General features: G+C 36.2%; 1 protein-coding gene across 9 annotated transcripts in view; it reads left to right on the top strand.

Moving 5' to 3' along the window:
- The window catches only part of PTPN4 (protein tyrosine phosphatase non-receptor type 4), a 207,466-nt gene that overhangs the window by 174,873 nt on the left and 9,870 nt on the right, over positions 1-22,723 (top strand). For all 9 annotated transcript variants that reach the window (XM_026510144.4, XM_026510145.4, XM_044388278.3 and 6 more), the window contains 8 exons: positions 4,118-4,274; positions 7,337-7,503; positions 8,553-8,643; positions 8,726-8,787; positions 11,187-11,333; positions 13,296-13,424; positions 15,903-16,051; positions 17,928-18,063. In XM_026510144.4, the coding sequence (XP_026365929.1) occupies positions 4,118-4,274; positions 7,337-7,503; positions 8,553-8,643; positions 8,726-8,787; positions 11,187-11,333; positions 13,296-13,424; positions 15,903-16,051; positions 17,928-18,063 (1,038 nt within the window). The remainder of the gene's footprint in view (positions 1-4,117; positions 4,275-7,336; positions 7,504-8,552; positions 8,644-8,725; positions 8,788-11,186; positions 11,334-13,295; positions 13,425-15,902; positions 16,052-17,927; positions 18,064-22,723) is intronic.

Here is a 22,723-nt window from a genome sequence, read left to right as displayed (position 1 = left end):
TTTTAAAAAAGAGAGAGAGAGAAGAAAACAAAAGGGGCGCCTGTATGGCTCAGATGGTTAAGCATCTGCTGTCAGCTCGAGTCATGATCTCCAGGTCCTGGGATCAAGCCCTACGTCTGGGCTGCTGGCTGAGTGGGGAGTCTTCTTGTCCTTCTCCCTCTCCCCCTCCCTCTTCTTGTGCTCACTCTGTCTCTCTCTCTCTCTCAAATGAATAAATACAATCTTAAAGAAAAAAAGTAAAATAAGAATAAAATAAAATAGAAAACTAAAGAAAAACAAAATGAGGATGTTATTTAGAGATACTGAAGTAGATACAAAAGATATAGGTAAAATGTTGAAAGAAGTTGCCTGGGGTGGGGAGGTGGTAGAGAGGAACACAAGAAATTGTTTCTTGTCTTAGTAATCTTATAGACCTAGTCATTTCTTTGACCTGTGTGTTATATAACTGTACTAAAAACAGAAACTTAAACTACAATTTTTTTAAATCAAATACATATCTTTTGACCCTTTGATTCCACTTTTAGCAATTGCCTCTAATGAAGCAGTTGGACTAGGGAACAAAGGGTACACAAGGATGTTCATTGTAATATTGTTTATAATAAAGATGGGGTGACAAAAATGTACATCATTAGAGTTGGTGAAATAAATTATATGCTGCTTTGCAGCTGTTGAAATGATGGATGATGTAGCTCCATGTAAGTATGGAGATACGTCCATGTAAGATGGTGTTATAGAAAATGCAGCAAGAGGAAATCAGAGAGGGAAACAAACCATAAGAAGCTCTTAATCATACAAAACAAACTGAGGGTTGCTGGAGGGGGGAGTTGTGGGGGAATGGAGTAACTGGGTGATGGACATTAAGGAGGGCAAGTGATGCAATGAGCACTGGGTGTTATTTACTTATATGCCAGTTGCAGTAGTCAGTGAATGACACAAAAGAAATATTAATTTTCCTGAGCAGTGAATGTGTATCATTTTCAATTAAGTCAGAGATGTTCAGGGAACTTTGTATAGACAGGTTCATTTCCAAACAGAATGCTGTGACTATTAATTTTCTTTTTAGGCTATACAAATTCTTGGTAATTCTTCCTTTCTGTCATGTAGAACTATGTCCCATAAATATTGGCTAATGGGTGCCTCACTGGCTCATTTGGTAGAGCATGCAACTCTTGATCTTGGGGTCATGAGTTCAAGCCCCACATTGGGTGGAGAGTCTACCTAAAATAAGGAGAGGCTAGAAAACAGATCCATATTTAAGAGATAAGAGAAGACACAAAAGTTCCTAAAAGTCAGAGAATGAGAGACAAGAAAGGTGGATGGGTAAAGAAAAGAAAAGAAAAAACAGTGAAGCATAAGGGAGGAAGAATGAGGATTCCAGAAGGAAAAAATAAAAATTCTTCAAAAAGAAAAATACATTGGCTGGGGGCTCCTGTGTGGCTCAGTTGTTTAAGTTCCGGTGCTTGGTTTCAGCTCAGTTCGTGATCTCCTGGGTTGTGGGATAGAGCCCTGTATCAGGCTCTGTGACAGCGGGGAGTTTGCTTGAGGTTCTCTCCCTCTGCCCCCTCCCCACTTGCGTGCTTGCTCTCTCTCTCTCTCTCTCTGTCAAATAATTTTTTTAAATATTGGCTGAATTTAGAACAAATTAGAACAATAGAAATTTATCATTTTTATATTATTTTATTAATATGGAGACCATCACAGTGTTCCAGTTGGAAACCTCATTTTAGGTGATTGGGGGAAAAGAACAGGATTTCAAATATTTTAATGTTATTTTTTATATTGGACATCTTCTGAAATGGATGAAATAATTCCCAATTCTTCAATTTCCAGTTGAATTCCTCTTTTTCTTTCTGTCTGATTATCTCTGAGCCAGTAGCTGTTGCTTCAACAAAATCCGCTTAAACAAACAGCTTATCTAGACTTTCCAGGTCAGAATGCAAATAGAAATCTATGAACATAACCTGATGAAAAGCAGATTAAGTATAAGAGTTCCCATCAGTGATAAAGTTAAAAAAAAAATTACCTGCCTGTTTTAGCATATTGGTTATTATAGTGGCCCATTAGCCTCAGTCTCTGAACTGGAAATACCAGTGGATGTGTACGGTACAGTAGGAGAGAGGCATAGCTAGCCTCTCCCTATCACATGGATTGCCTCCTCTTTTCTGCCAACTGTACCATCCACAAAATAAGGTGAGAGGGTAACTCTTTGCTCTGGCCATTACATACCTCCTAGTACCATTGACACCTCCCAGGTCACTACTCTTTGGGTCCTACAAAGGCACTTCAAAAACTTGGGACTAAATTGATATACAAAAGTATCACATTACTACTGCACTCCTCATATACAGAGGGAGTATATGAATGTCACCTGCTGCACTACGAGAAGTAGAGAGAGAAACAACTAGAGAGAATTGTCATAACCTCTGAATTGAATTTTCCAGATTTTAATGCTCTGCATTGAATTATCTCATTTTTGTCTTTGCAACTCTGTGAAATAATTTGTGCAGATATCTGCTCCGTTTTCAGAGTTTCAGGTGTTTAAAAACACACACTTCATAAGCAGCAAAAAGAACTTGGCTCCTAGACCAGTGCTCTTTCCACTAGTGACAATACCTTGTTGGATTTTATTAACTTTCTGTTCGTTACGAATTTGAGTAGTTGTGCTTTCATTTCTTCAAGCTTCCTTTGTTGTAAGGTCCAACCCAATCATTTCCTTCTCTGTCTAACCTATCAGCCTTCAGACTTGACTTCCGTATGTTCTCATTGCTGTGTTCCTGGAGCATGCAATCCGTATTTCTGCTTACCTCTTTTAGCTTAATTATGTCTTTGTTTTCTCAATAAAATGCAGGCAGTCCTCACTTTGCACGGTCATGCAGGACAGTAAAAATGTTTGTTTAGGCTGAAACTGTCAAAGCCATCTTGATAGTCAGTGGAGAAAGTTATGGTAGTTTCTATGACCTTTACATTTTTTGTCAAATAATTGAAATCTCTGTTTCTCTTAAAAGTGTATAGGGAGGTGAAAAAATAGTAAAACGAATACCGGTTTAGTATCCTGTAATTCAAACCACTAGAAATACTGAGAAATAAAGGTTCTATGTCCTTGTGGAAACTTATCACGGGTACTTTGAACAAGTAGCTTGTTGCCCTTTCTTGTTGTATAACTTAAAATACAGAGGGAGTGTTTTTCTTGCATTGGCAAATTGTCCTAATCATTTCTAAATTTGAATTCACTTCCAGCATTTTATCGGTGCATTTTCAGTGTTGGGAAATGTGAGCTTCAGTGAGAACTTTTTTGCCAGCATCAATTCCTCTAGGACACCTTCATCCTTCTCATCAGAACCGCTTTCATCATTTATGTTAATAAGTCTACCTTTACTGAATTCCTTTCACTGCTTGTCTGGAGCTCTTTAACAGTAGTAGTGTCAGTATTTCCACTGTCAGCGGTTTATGTCCGACTGAATTTTACCTCCGTCACTATCACCCTTTTGTTTCTTCGCTGCGTTTTTAGCTTTTCTGGCCAGTTGCCTCTTTAGATTTAGGGAGACGAGGAGGTGACACAGTACCTGCTTTGCGCTGTCTGTGCGCACTGAGTAACAGATGCACAACACATCACCCGCAGACTTTGAAGGAAGTGATGTGATTGGTCACTGATAGTGATGTGTGTCTGTTATTTCTGTAGTGATTGTGGATTCACGAGCTAGTAGCAAAGCTTGTACTTTATGCAGTCATTCACACTTAATATATTGTGGTAACTGTAATTTGAACCTTGTTGGGAGACTGGTGTTATTTAACTGAACTGTGGTATGGAATCTGTACTTATCTGGACAGTGCAGAGTAAGGGCTGCCACTGTGTACGCACCTTGAGGTCATTAATCTTATCTGTGTATCTAGGCATATAATAGGGCATCAGGGGAAAAGTTGTTGAAAGAAAAAGGAAAAAAGTAGCTTCATGGGAAAGTTAGATTTCTGCTTTTTACAAACAGATGAATAAATGGATGGATGCTTTTCTTTATGTACTTTTCCTTCTCCTGCTGTAGAATCTATAAAAATAAATTCCTGTGGTTTACTTTCAGAAAGCCATGTGCACATCTGAAACTTTATTTATGTTGCATTACAGGCCGACCTCTGTGTCCCTCGATTGAATGAAGGGGACCAAGTTGTACTGATCAATGGTCGGGACATTGCAGAACATACCCACGATCAAGTTGTCCTGTTTATTAAAGCTAGCTGTGAGAGACATTCTGGGGAACTCGTACTCCTGGTTCGACCTAATGGTAAGTACTCTATGCAACACTGGATATTTTTATGATCTGTTAATATTTGTTACTAGACACAGCAACCAGAGTGGGCTTTTTAAAACATACATCATGTCATTCAGTTTCCTGCTCAAAGCACAGTGGCTTCCATTCACACTTGGATTAAAATTCAGTTCTTGGCCCCTTTCCTGCCAGACAGCCTTGCTCACTCAATTCTGTGCTGGCGTTTTTTTGTTTTGTTTTGTTTTGTTTGTTCTGTTCCTTCTCCCTAAATCTCCTTGATTTTGGTATGACTTACACCCTCACTTCATTCAGGTCTCTGCTCAAATGTCATCCCCAGAAAGTCCTTCTCCTCTGACTACCATAGCTAAAATGGCTCCCACTTCCCTCAGTTGCTCTAGTGGTACGTATGCAGTAAATACTTGTTAAATAGATGATACATTTTAAACCGCTTTTAGAAAACTCCGTAACAAGCTATAGTTAAAGCATTTTTAAAAATCCCGTCTTTGTTGGCAGTAGACAATGCCAGTAGCCTAATCATGTCACGTCCTTCTCTGGACAGCTGACTTGTTAATTCAGAGCCAGAGTTCCAGGTTTAGAGAAGCCTTAATACCATACATTCTAGCTCCTTTGCCGATTGCTCGAGTTTCCTCTCAACAGCCTCAGGATCATCCTGCAGTGTGCAGCATTCAGTGGCTCCTGAAGCAGGTCATTTTCCCTTTGGATAGCTTGACCACTTAATTGAACTAAAAATTCATCTTTTTTCAGTCTCTTTGTTCCAAATTCTGTCCCTTTGTACTGTGCAGAATAAGTTAAATCCCCCTTCCTTCAGTTTTTTGACAATAGCTAATTTTACCAGAAACCTTCCCTTTTCTCCAGTTTAACAATCCCACATCCCTCAGTGTTCTTATGTTCAAGTTCCCACAACACTTTACCTCCTCTGAGAAGCTCTCATATGCCTATATCCTAACATTAGACACATTCTTCTAGTTTCGTTCTGAACAGTATGCCATTAATCATAGTTTTAGCCACAAAAGTAATTGTCGGTTAATGCCTCGCTACCAGTTGTTGAATATATACCATAAGGAAGTAGAATGTAGTTAGAATCGACCCATTCCCCAGCCCACCCAACCCTGCAGAGTTTTCCAAGAGAGTTCGTTTAAAAGAATAATACAGAACTCTCATTTTGTCTCTTGGGTACAAACAGGCATTTTCATTTTATCTTCTCTACTTTGTGTTTTTCTGCATGCGTGGTCTAGAATTTTCTGTGAAAAGTCACAGGACTTCAACAGAACATTCTATTTTGACTTTTCAAGGAACTCATTCATTTAGGCCTGGTATTTAGGTGATTCATTATTAGGCATTTTCTGTCACATAATGCAACTTAAATTTTATACTAAGAATAATATTCTCTCAATCTTATTTGTTCCGTTTTCTCTTGATAACAGGTCCTAAGGAACTTAATAGTAAGTTCTGCACCTGGGCTATTTTGTGTATTCTCATTTAATCTTTATCCAATGAGATAGATGAATTATCCCCATTTTATAGTTGAAGGCACTTTAGCACCAAGACATTCAGTTATCTGCTCACAAATTCATGACTTATACAGAACCAGAATATGAACAAAATCCCATATAATGGAAAAGGCATGTCTTTTTGCAATTCCAAATCACTTTAATACTTTTAAATTAGGAGAGGAAACCACCTAGGGCTTGTTTCTTTGCAAAAGATCTTTCTGTTGTTTTGTTGTCAAAAACTGGACTGGGGGGGGGGGCGCCTGGGTGGCAACATCCGCTCAGGTCATGATCTCAGGGCTGTGAGATGGAGCCCTGTGTGTGGTTCCATGCTAGGGATGGAGCCTGCTTAAGATTCTTGCGCTCTCTCTCTCTCTCTCTCTCTCTGTCCCTCCGCCACTTGCATGTGTGTGTGCTTTCTCTAAAAAAGAAAATATCTAGACTGGGACCTGTATTTACTTTTAGTATGAGTCTATCGTGTCCCTTTTTATTTAAAACAACATATAATCAAACTTTAAAACTGTGTTTACAAAAAGTATCAAAAAAACAAACAGCTTGTTTTTCTGGGGTTTTTCCCTTTAAATCTCCTTCTTAGACAAAATGCATTCACACATTTTTTTTTTTTCTTTTCATTCTTCTTTTCAGAAGTTTATTCTTCTCAGAAGTGCACACATCTGAACAGGAACCAGACCTCTTAAGCATGGGCAAAAGAGGCCCCAAGCTTGGCTCTACTCTTTCAGTATTTGCCCTTATTTGTGGGGATCAGGATTTTGTGGGACCGAGGGGGGCATGCCAAGCTATCAGTTGTGAGCACTTCTTTTCTTGACCACCTCATTTCAACCCTGAGTTCTCTGTCCAGATAGCTCTGATTCCATTTCCTGGGCCTGTGTGGCTATTTTCCCTAGGTCCATTCTCCCAGGGGTGGATCACACAGTATACATACCCCTAGGCCAGCAGGGTAGCTCAGAGGCAGCAGTTTGTAGAGGAGTGGAGAACAGGCTTACATATGTACTGGTATGTTCGCACATATGTTCAGAGGCTCCCATATTAAAGAATGGAGTTTAGGGTGGGAAAAGAAGTAAGACGGGCTACAGGCCAGAGTCTGGGGTCTGGCTCTCTTCATACTACCGTGACCATGGATTCTGGCCTCCCAGGTTTTGTAGATGTGTTGAGGAAAGAGGATAGAACAGATTTTGTTTAACACTCTATTCAAGTTATTTGTGCCTTTTCATATCTGTATATATGGTATATAGGTCCCTGTTTCCACTTTTGTTCTAGGTCTAACAATTTAAGGGCAGGTCTGTTCTGAGCTGCTTCTTGGCAGCTCCTCTTTTTCTGTTTCTTCAAGTTACAGACATTTTCAGCAATATGGCCAAGGACGTTTTCTTTTCCGTAAAAGATATAGCAAAGTTCAACTTCACAGCCACTTTGTCTCTTACACAGTGACACCAGACTCAGATCTGATGAATTCTTTTTCCTGACACAGAATTAAAGAACACATCTGGTAGTTTCTTTTTGCCAATTGATTGAGATTTCCATTTGGCTTTTTTGTTTTTGTTTTTTTAGCTGTATATGATGTAGTGGAAGAAAAGCTAGAAAATGAGCCAGACTTCCAGTACATTCCTGAGAAAGCCCCACTAGATAGTGTCCATCAGGATGACCATTCCCTGCGGGAGTCGATGATCCAGCTAGCTGAGGGGCTTATCACTGGAACAGTCCTGACACAATTTGATGTAAGTAATATTGGAAAGGAAAGGGTGTTGGGCCATATTTTCTAATTAATTTCATGGTCTCTTAACTGCCTAATCTATCTTTTATAATTTATAAACTACAATGATATTCTGTGAAATATTTGACACAAAAAATGTTCTAAAATACATAATTTTAAACATTGCTCCCAAAATACTAGCTATAGTTACATAAATAGATAGTTATTTAAAAGAGAGGAATAAGGAGATTTTATATATATGTCATCAAACTAAATTTTTTTCTATAATTTAATAGCTATTTTAATGAAAGGTGTTAGATGAAGATAGGCTATGGCAGAGCTAAAAATCCTTAGTTAAAGGAAAATAACTTTTGTACCTCATCATGTTTCATCCTCTAATTTTTTTCTGGTTGATCATCATTAATAGTTATTGCTCTAAAGTATGTGCTATTGATAAGTGACTATAAAACATTTGTGACTGTAAATCATTTAGGGCATGTCAGTTTTCTTTTAAGAAGTTCTTCTTCCCGGGCGTCTGGGTGGCTCAGTCGGTTAGGCATTTGCCTTCAGCTCGGGTCATGATCCCAGGGTCTGAGATAGAGCCCCAAGTTGGGCTCTGCTCAGCAGGGAGCCTGTTTCTCCCTCTCCCTGTGCCTGCCGCTCCCCCTACTTATGCTCTCTCTCTCTCTAGTAAATAAATAAAATCTTTAAAAAGAAAAAAAAGTTCTTGGTTCATATACTGTGTAAACCTCTCCAAATTAAATGAGAGCTAAATGTTCTCTGCACACTTGCTATTCATAACTTCAGATACGTTTCTGTAAGCAAAATTATTTTCAATTGTTTTATCATTTAAAAAAATACAATATATAATTCATTTCAGAAATTGTGCAGAATTCAGTTCGCAAATGTGGTTCAATGCCCTACTAGCCTAAGGTACATTATTGTATGGATTAGGTACCCCAAGGAAAAAACCTGTTTGTTGTTAGCGTAGAATTAATTCTGAAAAACAAAACAGAATCTCTTAGTGGCTTGCTGGACTCATCTTATATCCCTCCTCCTTTTTTTTTTTTTAAGCAACTGTATCGGAAAAAACCTGGAATGACAATGTCTTGTGCCAAATTACCTCAAAATATTTCCAAAAATAGATACAGAGATATTTCGCCTTGTAAGTATCTACCATCTCTGTTTTGTTCAGTTTAATTTTTTTAGTATAGCTTTATCAAAACATTCTTTTAAATTTTTTTCAGATGATGCTACACGGGTCATTTTAAAGGGTAATGAAGACTATATCAATGCAAATTACATAAATGTAAGTTTATTTTTATTATACCTTTGTCATTGGGAATAAGAGGGACCACTATAAACTTTGAGGTTCCTTTTAACCTTGAGAATATTAACACTTTCAGATATTGAAATTTAGTTATAAAATTAATGTTAAAGAAATAGTTGGTACTGGCATATTAGCATATACATAGAGCAGTGGAATAGAATAGTCCAGAAATAGGCTGAAATAATTATTAGACTTTTATTTATGGTAGAGATGACCTTTTAAATCATTGGAGATAAAAATAGATTATCTAGTGAATGGGTTGAGTAATATATCTAGATATAATCTAGAATATATCATTGTAAGGAGGTTTTCCTTCCCTTCTAGTGGGATAAAGGGATTACTAACTTCTCTTTTTAACTCTGTAATGTAGAAAATTTCAAACATATAAAAGTAGAAGAAAAGTAAAATGAACCTTCATATATACATCACTCAGCTCAACAGTTGTCGCCTACTCATGCCCCCACACATCCAGATTGTTTGAAACAGATCTATGTTTCATATCATTTATCTATAAAGACTTCACCTACTCACTCTTAATGTAGCGTATTTTAGATGTGTCAAAATATAAATGTTAAAAAATGGAATCATGAAAATACTTGGAGGAAATCTATGAGAATGGCTTAAAATCTCAGAAAGGAAAAGACTTTTCTAAGTTTAGAATCTTGTCTAAACTCACAAAAAGAAAAGTGCAAATCAAAACTGGAAGGAATTACTGTTTTGCACCTATTAGATTTGAAATATCAAAGAGTGTGATAATATCATTTACAAGTCGAAATCTTGGGGTCAAATATACTTTAGGATTCAGAATTTTTTTGGATTTTTTTAAAGATTATTCAGTGCCTGTTTCATAGACTGTAATACGTAATATCCCTAGCAGACTATGAGACATTACCCTGTAATCAGTGTATTGATACTCAATAGCAAACCATTGATACTCCCACTGAGTGGGACTTGTAAAGACTATAAGTAGTCTTAGATTAGTCAGATATTGCTGTCAGATGAGTCCAGATTAGGCCAGGTGTACCCAAAAAAGGACAAATTTACACTTCACAGCACTGGGAGTTTCAGAATTGTGGATGAGGGATTATCATATATTAAGGAGACTGTCAGGGAACAAGCATTCCTCATACATTGTTGGTAGAAGTATAAATGGGTACACCCTCTTCAGAGAGGTAACTAAGAAAAGTGTTAAGTTCACAAAAAGTATTCCGTACAGCTTTGTTTATGATAGCAAATAGATTACCAGCAACTTAAGTGTTCGTTAAATAAATTATGGTATACACAGAGCCATTAAAAAAAATAAAACTTTATGTACTAATCTGACATCTCAAAGATAAAGCAGAAAAAGAGAAACAAGGTGCAGAACAACATTATAAGCTACCTTTTATATTTTACAGAAAACAGAGTTTTGCATCTACATTTGTGTGTTGTATATAGAGTATCTTTGAAAGGATATATTAGAAATTGGAAAAAAGGATTGCTTTCTTGGGTATGACCTGGAGGCTGGGATAGGAAGGGAGACCTTTTTCTCTGTTCACCGTTGGTATTCTTCCAGTGCCATGGTACATGTGTCACCTTTTCTTCTTCTCATTAAGTCTCAAAATGTAGTAAGATGATGACTCATCTTCCCCAAATTCTCATGATCTTACTCTTCCTGAAAATAATGTATTTAAAATATTTTTTACTATCTTTTTATATGTATATGTATGTATACAGAATTTGTAAAGTCTGAACTAAAACAAATGGCAGTATTTTTGCTCCTTGCAAATTTTACCAATAAGGTGTTTAGAGACAAGTATTTTTATTTCTATACCAACTCTCTGCATGTAAAACAGGGTTTCCTGTAAAGCTGCTCTTAAATCTGTAAGAGTGCTTTGGAAAATATTTAACTTTCTGTTTCCAATAATTAAAAGATAAATATGTATAACTACTGAGAAATTTCTTGTACAGATAAAGAAATTATTAAAGATAGGGTTTTTTTTTTTCTTTTTCAAATTTTTATTTAAATTCTAGTTAGTTAACATATAGTATAATATTGGTTTCAGGAGTAGAATTTAGCAATTCATCACTTACATACAACACCCTGTCCTCATCGTAATGAGTGCCCTCCTTAATACGCGTCACTCATTTAGCCCCTCCCCCACTTCCCTCCCTCCATGGACCCTCAATTCTCTATCATTAAAAGTCTCTTACGGTTCGTTTTCCTCTCTCTTTTCCCTTTTTAAAGATATCATTGGTAAAGGCTTATTTTACTGATTTTGCAGTTTATTTAGATTAGTTGTATTCAGTTATTATTTGGTGGATGATTTTCATATACTTGATCATAGCAAAAAATAATAATGTAAAACACTTGAATTTTGTGTCCTTTGCTTTTTTAGATGGAAATACCTTCTTCTAGCATTATAAATCAATATATTGCTTGTCAAGGGCCATTACCACACACTTGTACAGATTTTTGGCAAATGACTTGGGAACAAGGCTCCTCTATGGTTGTAATGTTGACCACACAAGTTGAACGTGGCAGAGTAAGTCATACTTGAATCTTACACATTGCTTGGGCTTTTTTCTTTCTTCCCCCCCCCCTTGGGCTTTTTTCAACTTACATTGCATATATGGTCAAAATATTCACATTGGGGGTGCCTGGGTGGCACAGTGGTTAAGCGTCTGCCTTCAGCTCAGGGCGTGATCCCGGCGTTGTGGGATCGAGCCCAACATCAGGCTCCTCCGCTGTGAGCCTGCTTCTTCCTCTCCCACTCCCCCTGCTTGTATTCCCTCTCTCGCTGGCTGTCTCTATCTCTGTCAAATAAATAAATAAAATCTTAAAAAAAAAAAATTCACATTGATTTAGTCTTTTTTGTAACCTTTAACTTTCTTGTGGTGTTATTAAAATCATAGTGACTAACACATAATAAATGTGATATGTGTTAGCTACTATTATTATCAGTTACTATCTAAGTGAATTAAAATGTATTTGATAAAGGATTTGTATGTAGAATATATAAAGAACTCCTACAACTCAACAATGAAATGCTAAATACCCAATTTAAAAATGGCCGAACGTTCTGAGTACATGTTTCTCAAGAGAAGACATTTAAATGGCCAGCAATATCATGTAAAGATGCTCAGCATCATTTTGTCACCAGAGAAATGCAAAGTCAAAACCACAAAGAGAGGGATACCTGGTTGGCTCAGTTAGTCAGTCATCTGCCTTCCACTTAGGTCATGATCCCAGGGTCCTGGGATCAAGTCCCTCGTCAGGCTCCTTGCTCAGCAGGGAGCCTGCTTCTCCCTCTCCCTCTGCCTGCTGCTCCCCCTGCTTGTGCTCACTCTCTGTCTCTCTGACAAATAAATAAATAAATAAAATTTTTAAAAAACACACACAAAGAGATGGCACTTCATATCCAGTAGGATGGCTAAAATAAAAATGACAGATAATACTAAGTGTTGACAGTGATGTGGGAAAAATGGAACGCTCCTATACTGCTGATAGATTTGTAAAATGATGCAGCCACTTTAGGAAACTGTCAGTTCTTCAAAAGGCTAACCATAGAGTTAATAACTCAGTAGTTTCACTCCTTGGTGGACCCAGGAAAAATGAAAACATATGTCGACACAAAAACTTGTACACAAATGTTCATAACAACATTAGTCGTAATCGCCAAAAGGTGGAAACAACTGAAATACAACAAAAAAAATGTGGGGTAATCATATAGTTGTATATCATTTGGCAGTAAAAAGAAATGAGGAAATGGTCCATGCTACAACCTTAGAAACCATTATGCTGAGTGAACAAAGGCAGTCACCAGAGACCACATACTATGTGATTCCATTATCTGAAGTGTCCAGAGTAGGCAAATTCATAGAGGACAGGAAGCGGATTAATGCTTGCCTAGGTCCAGAGTGAGAGAAGAGGTTGGGATAGAGGAACACACAGTGATTATTAATGGGTATGGAACTTCTTTGGGGAGTGAAAAAATGTTCTTAAAGTGATTGTGCTGAGAGTTGTACAGTTCTGAAGACAATTGTGTGCTCTAAATGGGTAAATTGTATGGTGTATGAATTGTATGACACTAAAGCTGTTTTTTTTAAATATCCTAATTATGAATAAATAGATTGGCATTTAGGTAGAGATTCTTTCTCGTTGTTAACTTAAATCTAAAAATATATTGAATTTAGTGCACCTTTTTGCCACTCTCATAGTAGTAAATGATTCGGGCAAGAATTAATCAACAATGGTAAAACATTGGGTGAAAACTTGTAATAAACAGGATATTTGCAGTCTCTAAATATATCCAAACAGATTATTATTACAAAGAGAAAAAAAATGATGAAGAAATTTTAATAGTTGGCAGATCCAGGTGAAGGATATATGAGGGTTCATCAAATTATTCTTGTAACTTCTGTAGGCTTGAAAGTTTTTAAAAACTGAGACGTTTTAAAATTGGAGACCCTAAGTTATATATTTTTCTTAAATCTATTGATGTCAGGTTAAGTGTCACCAGTATTGGCCAGAACCCACAGGAAGTTCATCCTATGGATGCTATCAAGTCACTTGCCACTCAGAAGAAGGAAATACAGCATATATCTTCAGGAAGATGACACTATTTAACCAAGAGGTAGGAAGGCAGTATATCCATCCATTCAGTAGAATGGTTATGTTCAAGGTAAAAACTTTGAAAGCTGAAAATGTTTTGAGTCCTGGTTACTAGGAAATAATATTTTAAAAATGCTGAATTTGCTTCATTGGAATGCTTTGGAATCTTATGAAGTATATTCTCCTACTATATTAAATGTATTTTCAATTTCTCTAGGTAAATATGGTCAGTAAAAAAAAAGATTGTAGTAAATAATACTACTCTTAATATTTTGCCTAGTCACAAAAATTATGCCAGGGTTGTGTTTGATTTCTTCCTGCTAGTAATATCAATAAAGTATTTGAGTACATCTGTGGAAATACAAAGAATAATTGAGAGCTATCAAATTATTTTCCTTTTTGTAAAAGGGTAAAGGAGTACAATTTCACAGTCTCCCCAGTATTAAGAAGGAAAAGATTGTAGGCAGGATCCTCTGACAGCAGACAGATTATAGCTTTGTAATTGCTAGTTCCTTCTGCCACCTGGGTCACTCCTCTTTGGCTTCCAAATCGAGAGCCAGAAGTGGAAACTGATTAGTAAATGATGGCTCAGTAACTCAGTTGGAAGATGTGTGTAGAGCGTGGCATGTTGCCAGTCTTGTCAAGCTGTTAAAGATAGTACACCCCACTTTCACTGCCTACAGCTAGATATTCCCCTGCAGCCACCTTTGGTTTTGAAGGGGGCTTGAAGAAGAAAAAAGTAATTGCTAGAGAAGAGCAGATACCACATGCTTTGAGTACCCATGCCTATCCCATCAGTGGTTGAGCCTTTGGAAATGAAAGCTTCATATTCCCCTCCCCATCCCACTCCACCTCCCTGTGTATGAATAAAGGAGCCCAACAAGACAGAGCTTTACTGACCTAAAGGGAAGAAGCTTTACTGACCCAAGGGGATTTATAGTAAAAGTATCTGGCACTGAATAAAGCTAAGTTACAAGACATAAAAAATTAAATTTTCAAAATCTTCTGGACTAGAGATTCCATCAGAATGGATTTAGGGCTTGTGTAGCTCATGGTCCAGTGTAACAAGGTAAGTTAGAAAGATATTTCTTCATTTTCCCAAATGGGTATGAAAGACTGTATATTGGGCCATATAAAATAATATTTATCTCTTCAGCATAATCTCTTTGTGCTCCACCTATAGGTTACCTGTGGCAGTTTATAAACTTACAGTGGCTTTTCTTTGCAAACCCTGAGCACCTTAGAACTATGCCAAGACACAAATTAGTTTTTAAAGTTTGAGACAAATATAATTGGGAAAATACATTTGCTTACATACCAAATACATATATACATGGATGGACAGACAGACATACCCCAGAATGTAATAAATATCCATTTAACATTACCCATTCTTGTAATTATTGATACCATTAAATTCTTTCAACAATAATAATCAAAGGTAGTCTGTATTAGATACCTTCAATTCATTTCACAGGGTTCTTAAAAATTAGTTATACTGAGATCTCTTTGGGAATTCGTTCATTAGTCCTTTTCTTAATTACCTTGTACTTTAATGGTCTTTTCTGGAAGTCCCCTTTAATGTAAATAACAATAACCAGATTTCATAGTGTTGAATGACCATAGCTACCAGTTTTTGAAAATATGATTCTTAATAGCTGATTGGGTGATTTAGATGAATCCTTTCAACACAAGACTATCCTTTTGAGGTATAGATGTTATTTTATTTTTATTTTTCAGTTGAAGAAAATAAGGCTCAAAAAAAATATTAAGTGCCTTAACCCAGAGGCAATATTTAAACCAAGATGTATAAATCCAGTAATAATACCTTTCTCTATTTTACTGACTCTTGGCTCCCAAAAAAGAATTAAGCCTTGATTTGACTTTATGTTTTGTGATCTCCGGTTTTTAATCTACATTTATTTTGAAATTTCATTTTCCTAATTTCCATGATTTCACTGTGTTTTTCAGAATTAGCCCAACTTTGCTTGAATATTCAAATTTTTTCTCTACCATTTTTGCTCACCAAACACTTTTTTAGTTTTCTTTAAACATTTCTCTGTATCTTTGTTTTTGCCTATTTATATGATTGTCATCTGAAAAATACAAATGCAGAAATTTAGTTACAAGAAGAGTAGTGATCCAAGTAGCCGACACTTAATGGATACAACTGTTTCTATAAAATGGTTTCTTTCTTTTTCATTGAAATTTTGGGTTTATTGAATTTATACATTATTTCGGGGGGGTAGCGGGAGTAGTTTCTTTTGCTTTTCTTCTAAAATTAAAAAGACACATAAGAAGTGCACGTATTGCATGGTGCACTGGGTGTTACATGCAAGTAATGAATCATGGAACTTTACATCAAAAACTAGGAATGTACTGTATGGTGACTAACATAATATAATAAAAAATTATTATATAAAAAAAGACACAAATATTTATGTTTATATTTTAAAGATAATTCCTAAGTTAAGGTGTATAATTTTTCATTTACACTTAGAAAAATGAGAGTCGTCAACTCACTCAGATCCAGTACATAGCCTGGCCTGACCATGGAGTTCCTGATGATTCAAGTGACTTTCTGGATTTTGTTGGTCATGTACGAAATAAGAGGGCTGGCAAGGAAGAACCTATTGTTGTTCATTGCAGGTATTCTATTTTCTGTCTTTTATGATTGAATAGTTGACCTGATAAGTCACTTTTAAAAGGGAATGTGTATTTTATTTTGTCCTTAAGTTGTGATCATCACTGTGGTAATTAGAGGGAATCCAAAGCTCTGATCTGAAGCTGGAAGGCAAAGGGTATGTTAACATAGGATTGTCAGACTCTTTATCATAGGAAGTAAAAATAATACTTCATTGACTGACTCTTAGAAACTTATCTTTTTCATAGTTTAACATCTCAGACATTGGGTGTCTTACAATGGATGGTATCTTAGATTTGATGAAATCCAATATCGCAGGCATTCAGTTGCAGCCTAAGGTTTAGATTTCCTCCTCCCAGCAGTGTACTCCCTCTCTCCAAGTGCCCTACCCAATACCACCAGAGGATATGCCACTCCCAGGAGCTCCAGGTGAACATGTAGGCTACCCTTTCTTCCTTTCGTACTCAGGCCTGTTCTGCCTTCTGAAGGGCCAAATAAAATGACTCCAGCCTTCACTGCCATAGACCCAGATTAGGAAACTGAAATTATCTTCTCCTTATCCTAGCCACTTCTGTTATTAAAGTGATTTATTCAGAAGCTGCATCGAATCCTCTGAATAAATAAAGGTATCTCCTCATCCTTAAACTTTCCAGCACTTTTTTAAGAGCAGACTTTCAAATCATCAAAACAGATTGTAGACCAAATGTCTGAGAGGCAACGTGGCAGGATCGATGAACACATTTGGCCATTTCATATCCTAAGTCCCCAACAGCTGCTATAGCTATTTTGTTCACAAAGAATACTTCAAAAAGTTCTTGACTATCCTAGTTCTAAAATTGAGTCAAAATTAAATTTACTTTTAAAAACCAAAATGAGTGTGGAAAATATTGTCGTCTTTTGTGCATTTGTTAATGATTTATTATTGTAATTTTGTTATTTTGCATTTTCTTTCTTTTTTTTTTTTAAAGATTTTATTTATTTATCAGAGGGAGAGAGAGCACAAGCAGGGTGAGCAGCAGGCAGAGGGAGAAGCAGGCTCCTGAACAAGGAGCCCAGTGTGGGACTCGATCCCAGGACCCTGGAATCATGCATGACCTGAGCCAAAGGCAAATGCTTAACCAACTGAGCCACCCGGCGACCCGAATTTTTATTTTTATTTTTATTTTATTTATTTATTTATTTATATATTTAAGATTTTCATTATTTGAGAGAGAGAGAGTAGAAGTAGGGGGAGGGCCAAAGGGACAAGCAGACTCCCCACTGAGTGGGGAGCCTGATGTGGTACTCCATCCCAGGTCACTGAGATCATAACTGGAGTGCAAGTCAGCCACTTATGACTGAGCCACCCAGGTGCCCCATTAATTTTGCATTTTATTTATTTATTTTTTTTTTAAGATTTTATTTATTTATTCGACAGAGATAGAGACAGCCAGGGAGAGAGGGAACACAAGCAGGGGGAGTGGGAGAGGAAGAAGCAGGAGGAGGAGCCTGATGTGGGGCTCGATCCCATAACGGCCAGGATCACGCCCTGAGCCGAAGGCAGACGCTTAACTGCTGTGCCACCCAGGCGCCCCTAATTTTGCATTTTAAAGGGAGGCTGCTCCAATAAGCTTATATACCTTGTTCAGATTTTAAAAACTGAAATGTACTTCTTTTAAAGTAAGGGGTAGATACAAACCATTTAATCTGTATTAAGTGTAAAATGTTTTTCAATTTTCAAAGTATTTTTTAGTTGGTTTTTTACTTTTGTAATATAAAACTTTTAATTAAAATCAAATTATTCTTCTACTGTATTATATCTCAGTACTCTAATTTACTGCACAAAAGCCACAAGAAGTTTAACAGAATAGTATCAATGAAACTGTCCCTTGTCTTTTTTAGTGCTGGAATTGGAAGAACTGGGGTTCTTATTACTATGGAAACAGCCATGTGTCTCATTGAATGCAATCAACCAGTTTATCCACTAGACATTGTAAGAACAATGAGAGATCAGCGAGCCATGATGATCCAAACACCTGTAAGTATTGCACTTCATGTTTCATATGTGTATTCTCAATATGATGATTTCTGTTATCCATGTATATGGCAAACCATATTTTTGTCTTTTTAATTCCGTGACAGGAGCCAATAATCCCTAGCACTGTGGTTGGCGAATATTGCCTATACGCCAAATCTGGCCTGTACTTGTTTTTGTAAATAAAGTTTTATTGGAATACAGCCATGCCCATATTGTCTGTGACTGCTCTCAAACTAAAATACCAGAGTTGAGAAGTTGTAACAGGCACCATAGGATTTGCAAAACCTAAAATATTTACTAACTGGTCTTTTACAGAAACTGTTTGCTAGTACCACCTTATATTAATTCTTGAGTGCTTAAACAAGTACAGAGGAGAACTTTCCCTCTGTTAGTCAGGTGGGACGCCAAGAACAATAGCATCCCTGAACTGGAGAATCTTGGTAGACCTGTTCTTGATGAAACAGCTGTGGTGAAATCACCTTCTTTTTAACATAAGAATTTGAATTGCAACAACAACAACAAAAGTCATGGAAATCAAGCTACTAGCTTATTGTATTCTACACAGACTCTGAATTATATTCCAGGAATCAAAAGAGGAATCATGGAAATTTGATGTTAAGATTATTTTTTATATTAAGGCATGGTGAAATGTTAGCAGTGTTGGTGGCATTGAGGTTACTGAAGTGAATTAACCTATATGACCTAATAAATGCCTGTCATTTTTTTTTTAGCTTTTAATTATAGAAAATTTCAAACATACACAAAAGTAGACAATACAATAAAACGAACACTATGTTGGGTACTGAGACCCAACAACATGTGCCATATTGTTTCATCTATACTGTCACCTACTCTCCTGGTATTTGAAGCAAATCCTAAACATCAGATCATTTTGTCTATAAATATCTCAGTGTGTATCTCTAAAAGATAAGAAGTGGTTTTTCTTCTAAAAAAAAATCATAAGCCATTATCACATGTAAGTATAATTAACAATTTCTTAATGTTATCAAATAATCTATAGTCAGATTTCCATTTGTCTCATATAAATTGTATCTTTTTTTATTTTAGAACAGCTTTATTGAAATATAATTCACATACCACAAAATTCACTCTTTTAAAGTGTACAATTCAGTGGTTTTTAGTATATCGCGGAGTTTTGCAGCCATCACTATCTAATTTTAGAACATTTCATCACTTCAAAAAGAAACCCCATACCTATTTTCCCTCATACAGTCTCCAACCTCCCCTCCACCCAGTCCTAATAAGGCAACCACTAATCTACTTTCTGTCTCAGGCTTACCTGTTCTGGACCTTTCATATACATGAAATCATACAATTTGGTATTCTATGTAATTGGCTTCTTTAATTAACATAATATTAACGATTTATCCATTCTGTAGCTTGTATCAGTACTTCATTTCTCTCTCTCTTTTTTTGGGGTGTTGCTGAATAATATTCCATTGTATTTTATTTATCCATTCATCTATTTATGGGCATTTAAATCATTTCAACTTCTTTGGTATTATGAATAATGGTACCATAAACATTTGTGTATATGTTTTTATGTGAATATGTTTTCATTTTTCTTGGGTATATACCCAGAAAAGGAATTGCTGGGTCATATGGTAACCCTGTTAAAACTTTTGAGGAACTGCCAGACTGTTTCCAAAGTGTCTATACCATTTTACAGTTCCGCTGACAGTGCATGTAGGTTCCATTTTCTCCATGTTGTTGTCAACATGTGTTATTATGTCTTTTTTTTTTTTGAACTTTAATCTCTATGTCACCATGGGGCTTGAACTCATAACCCAGAGATCAAGAGTCACATGTTCCACTGACTGAGCCAGCCAGGCACCCCTATTCTATTTTAGCCATCCTACTGAACATAAAATTGTATCTTGTTATGGTTTTGATTTGCATTTCCTTAATAACTAACGATATCAAGCATTTTTTCATGTGTTTATTGGCCATTCATCTGTGTATCTTGGAAACTGTCCAAATCTTTTGCCTCTTTTTTTGGAAGATTTTATTTTTGGGATACTTGGGTGGCTCAGTTGGTGAAGCTTCTGCCTTTGGCTTAGGTCATGATCCCAGGGTCCTGGGATCAAGTCCTGCATCGGGCTCCCTGCTCAGTGGGGAGCCTGCTTCTTCCTCTCCCTGCTGCTCCCCCTGTTTGTGCTCTCTCTCTCTCTCTCTCTCTAAATAAATAAAATCTTAAAAAAAAAAAAAAAAGATGTTATTTTTAAGTAATCTCTATATCCAATGTGGGGCTCAAACTTAAAAACTCCAAGATCAAGAGTCACATGCTCTACCAACTGAGCCAGCCAGGTGCTCCTTGACCTTTTTCCAATTTGTTTTTTTGGTTTTTGGTTTTTTTGGTCATTTTATTGTTGACTTGTAAGACTTCTTTATGTTGACTTCTTTATATTCTCTGAATACAAGTGTCTTGTAGATCTCTGTTTTGCAAATGTTTTCTTCCATGCTGTTCTTTCACTTTCTTAGGTCATTTGTAGCACAGAAGTTTTTAATTGTGATGAAGTCTAGTTTATATATTTTTTTAATCACATGTATTTTTGGTGTCATATCTAAGAAATCATTGCCTAAACACAAGGTCGCAAAGGCTTATTCCTTTGTTTTCTTCCAAGAGTTTCATAGCCTTGGTGTCACATCATACGTCCGGTTTATTTTGAGTTAATTTTTACATATAGTTTGAGGTAGGGTTCCAGTTTTATTCTTCTCCATGTGGACATCCAGTTGTCTCGACTCCATTTGTTGAAAAGACCATTCTGTTGTGTCTCTGTGCCGCTTGTCAAAAATCAGTTGACCACAAATGTAAGGGTTTATTTCTGGACTTGCAACTCTTCCATTGATGTGTATGCCTTTTCTTATACTAGTACCATATTGTCTTGATTACTGTCAAATTTGTAATAAAATTTGAAGTCAGGAAGTATGATTCTCCCAACTCTTTTCCTCTTTTTCAAGACTATTCTGGCTATTCAGAGTCCCTTGCATTTCCATATGAATTGTAGAATTAGTTTGTTCTCTCTGCAAAAAAAGCAAGATATGGATTGCATTAAATCTATCCTTTTTGGAGAGTGTTGCTATCTTAATGAATTTCGTCTTCCAAACCAAGAATACAAAATGTCTTTCCATTTACTTATGTCTTCTTAAATTTTTTTGAGTGATGTGTTACAGTTTTCAGTGTGCAAGTCTTGCAGTTTTTTTATCAAATTTATTCTTAAGTTTTTTAGTCTTTTTGGTGCTATTTTAAGGGAAAATGTTTTCTTAATTTCATTTTTGGATGAACCTCCAGTATGATGTTAAATAAAACCTCCAGTATGATGTTAAATAAAGTGGTAAGCCAAACATCTTGTCTTGTTCCTGGTCTTAGGGAGATAGCTTCCAGTTTTTCACTTACTAAGTATCTTCTTAGGCGTGCTTTTTATCAGGTTGAGAAAGTTCGCTCTGTTACAAGTTTGTTGAGTATTTTTATCATGAAAAGGTGTTCGGTTTTGTCAAATGCTTTTTCTATATCTATTGAAATGATTGTGGTTTTCGTCTTTTAGTCTTTCGTTGTTGTATATTATATTAATTTCGATGTTAGACTAACCTGCATTCCTGGGATAAATTTTACTTGGACGTAGTATACAGTTTTTTTATATGATGCTTGGTTTGATTCGCTAGTATTTTCTTGAGGTTTTTGTCTCTATATTCACACATAATGCATTTTTAATTATAGTAAAATACACAGCATAAAATGTACCATCTTAGCCATTTTTAAGTATACAGTTCAGTAGTGTTAAGTATATTCACACTGTTGGGTAACCTACCTCCACCACTTTTTCATCTTGCAAAACTAAAACTCTTTACCCATTAAACAATAATTTTCCATATCCCTCTCTTCCCATCCCCCGGCAACCAGCATTCTACTTTCTGTTTCTATGAATTTGACTACTCTAGGTGCCTCATATAAGTAGATTCATACAGTTTTTGTTTTTCTGTGACTGGCTTATCTCAGCATAATATTTTCAAGGTTCATCCGTGTTGTAGCATGTGTAAGAATTTACTTTCTTTAAGGCTGAAAAATACTTCGTTGTGTATAGACCACATTTTGTTTATCCTTTCATCTGCCAACGGACATTTGGGTTGTTGCCACCCTTTGGTTATTGTGAATAATTCTGCTATGATCCCTGATGTATGAATGTCTCTTTGAGATCTTGTTTTCAATTCTTTTATATATATATACATACATACATACCCAGAAATCATATTTTGGATTATATCATACATAATGAGTTTTTGGTTTTGTTTTTACTGTTTGTATAACAAGTTAGGATTCAGATGCAATTCACAAATACTGATTGGTTTATGTCTCCTAAATCTCTTTTAAACTATCACTTCTTCCTGCATCTCTTTTTTTTCTTGCAGCTTATTTCATGAACAAACTGAGTATTCTCTGTATTTCCTAAAAGTGGTAAATGGGTCTGTAAACCTCAACAAATTAGGTGATATTCTGTTCTTTCAAGAGACACTTAATGTCTGGTTGTCTTTCTTTTTATGATGTTAGTAGCTTTGGGTGGGAGTGCCTGCATCATTAACTTATGGGGCTTGAAGCGTGGTGATAGTCTGTTATTCTTCCTTCCTTCCTTCCTTCCTTCCT

Source organism: Ursus arctos, unplaced genomic scaffold (genome assembly GCF_023065955.2).
Source record: "Ursus arctos isolate Adak ecotype North America unplaced genomic scaffold, UrsArc2.0 scaffold_1, whole genome shotgun sequence".
In the NCBI taxonomy this organism is placed as follows: domain Eukaryota; kingdom Metazoa; phylum Chordata; class Mammalia; order Carnivora; family Ursidae; genus Ursus; species Ursus arctos.
The sequence above is the reverse complement of the archived record's forward strand: the minus strand, read 5'-3'. Positions and strand labels throughout refer to the sequence as shown.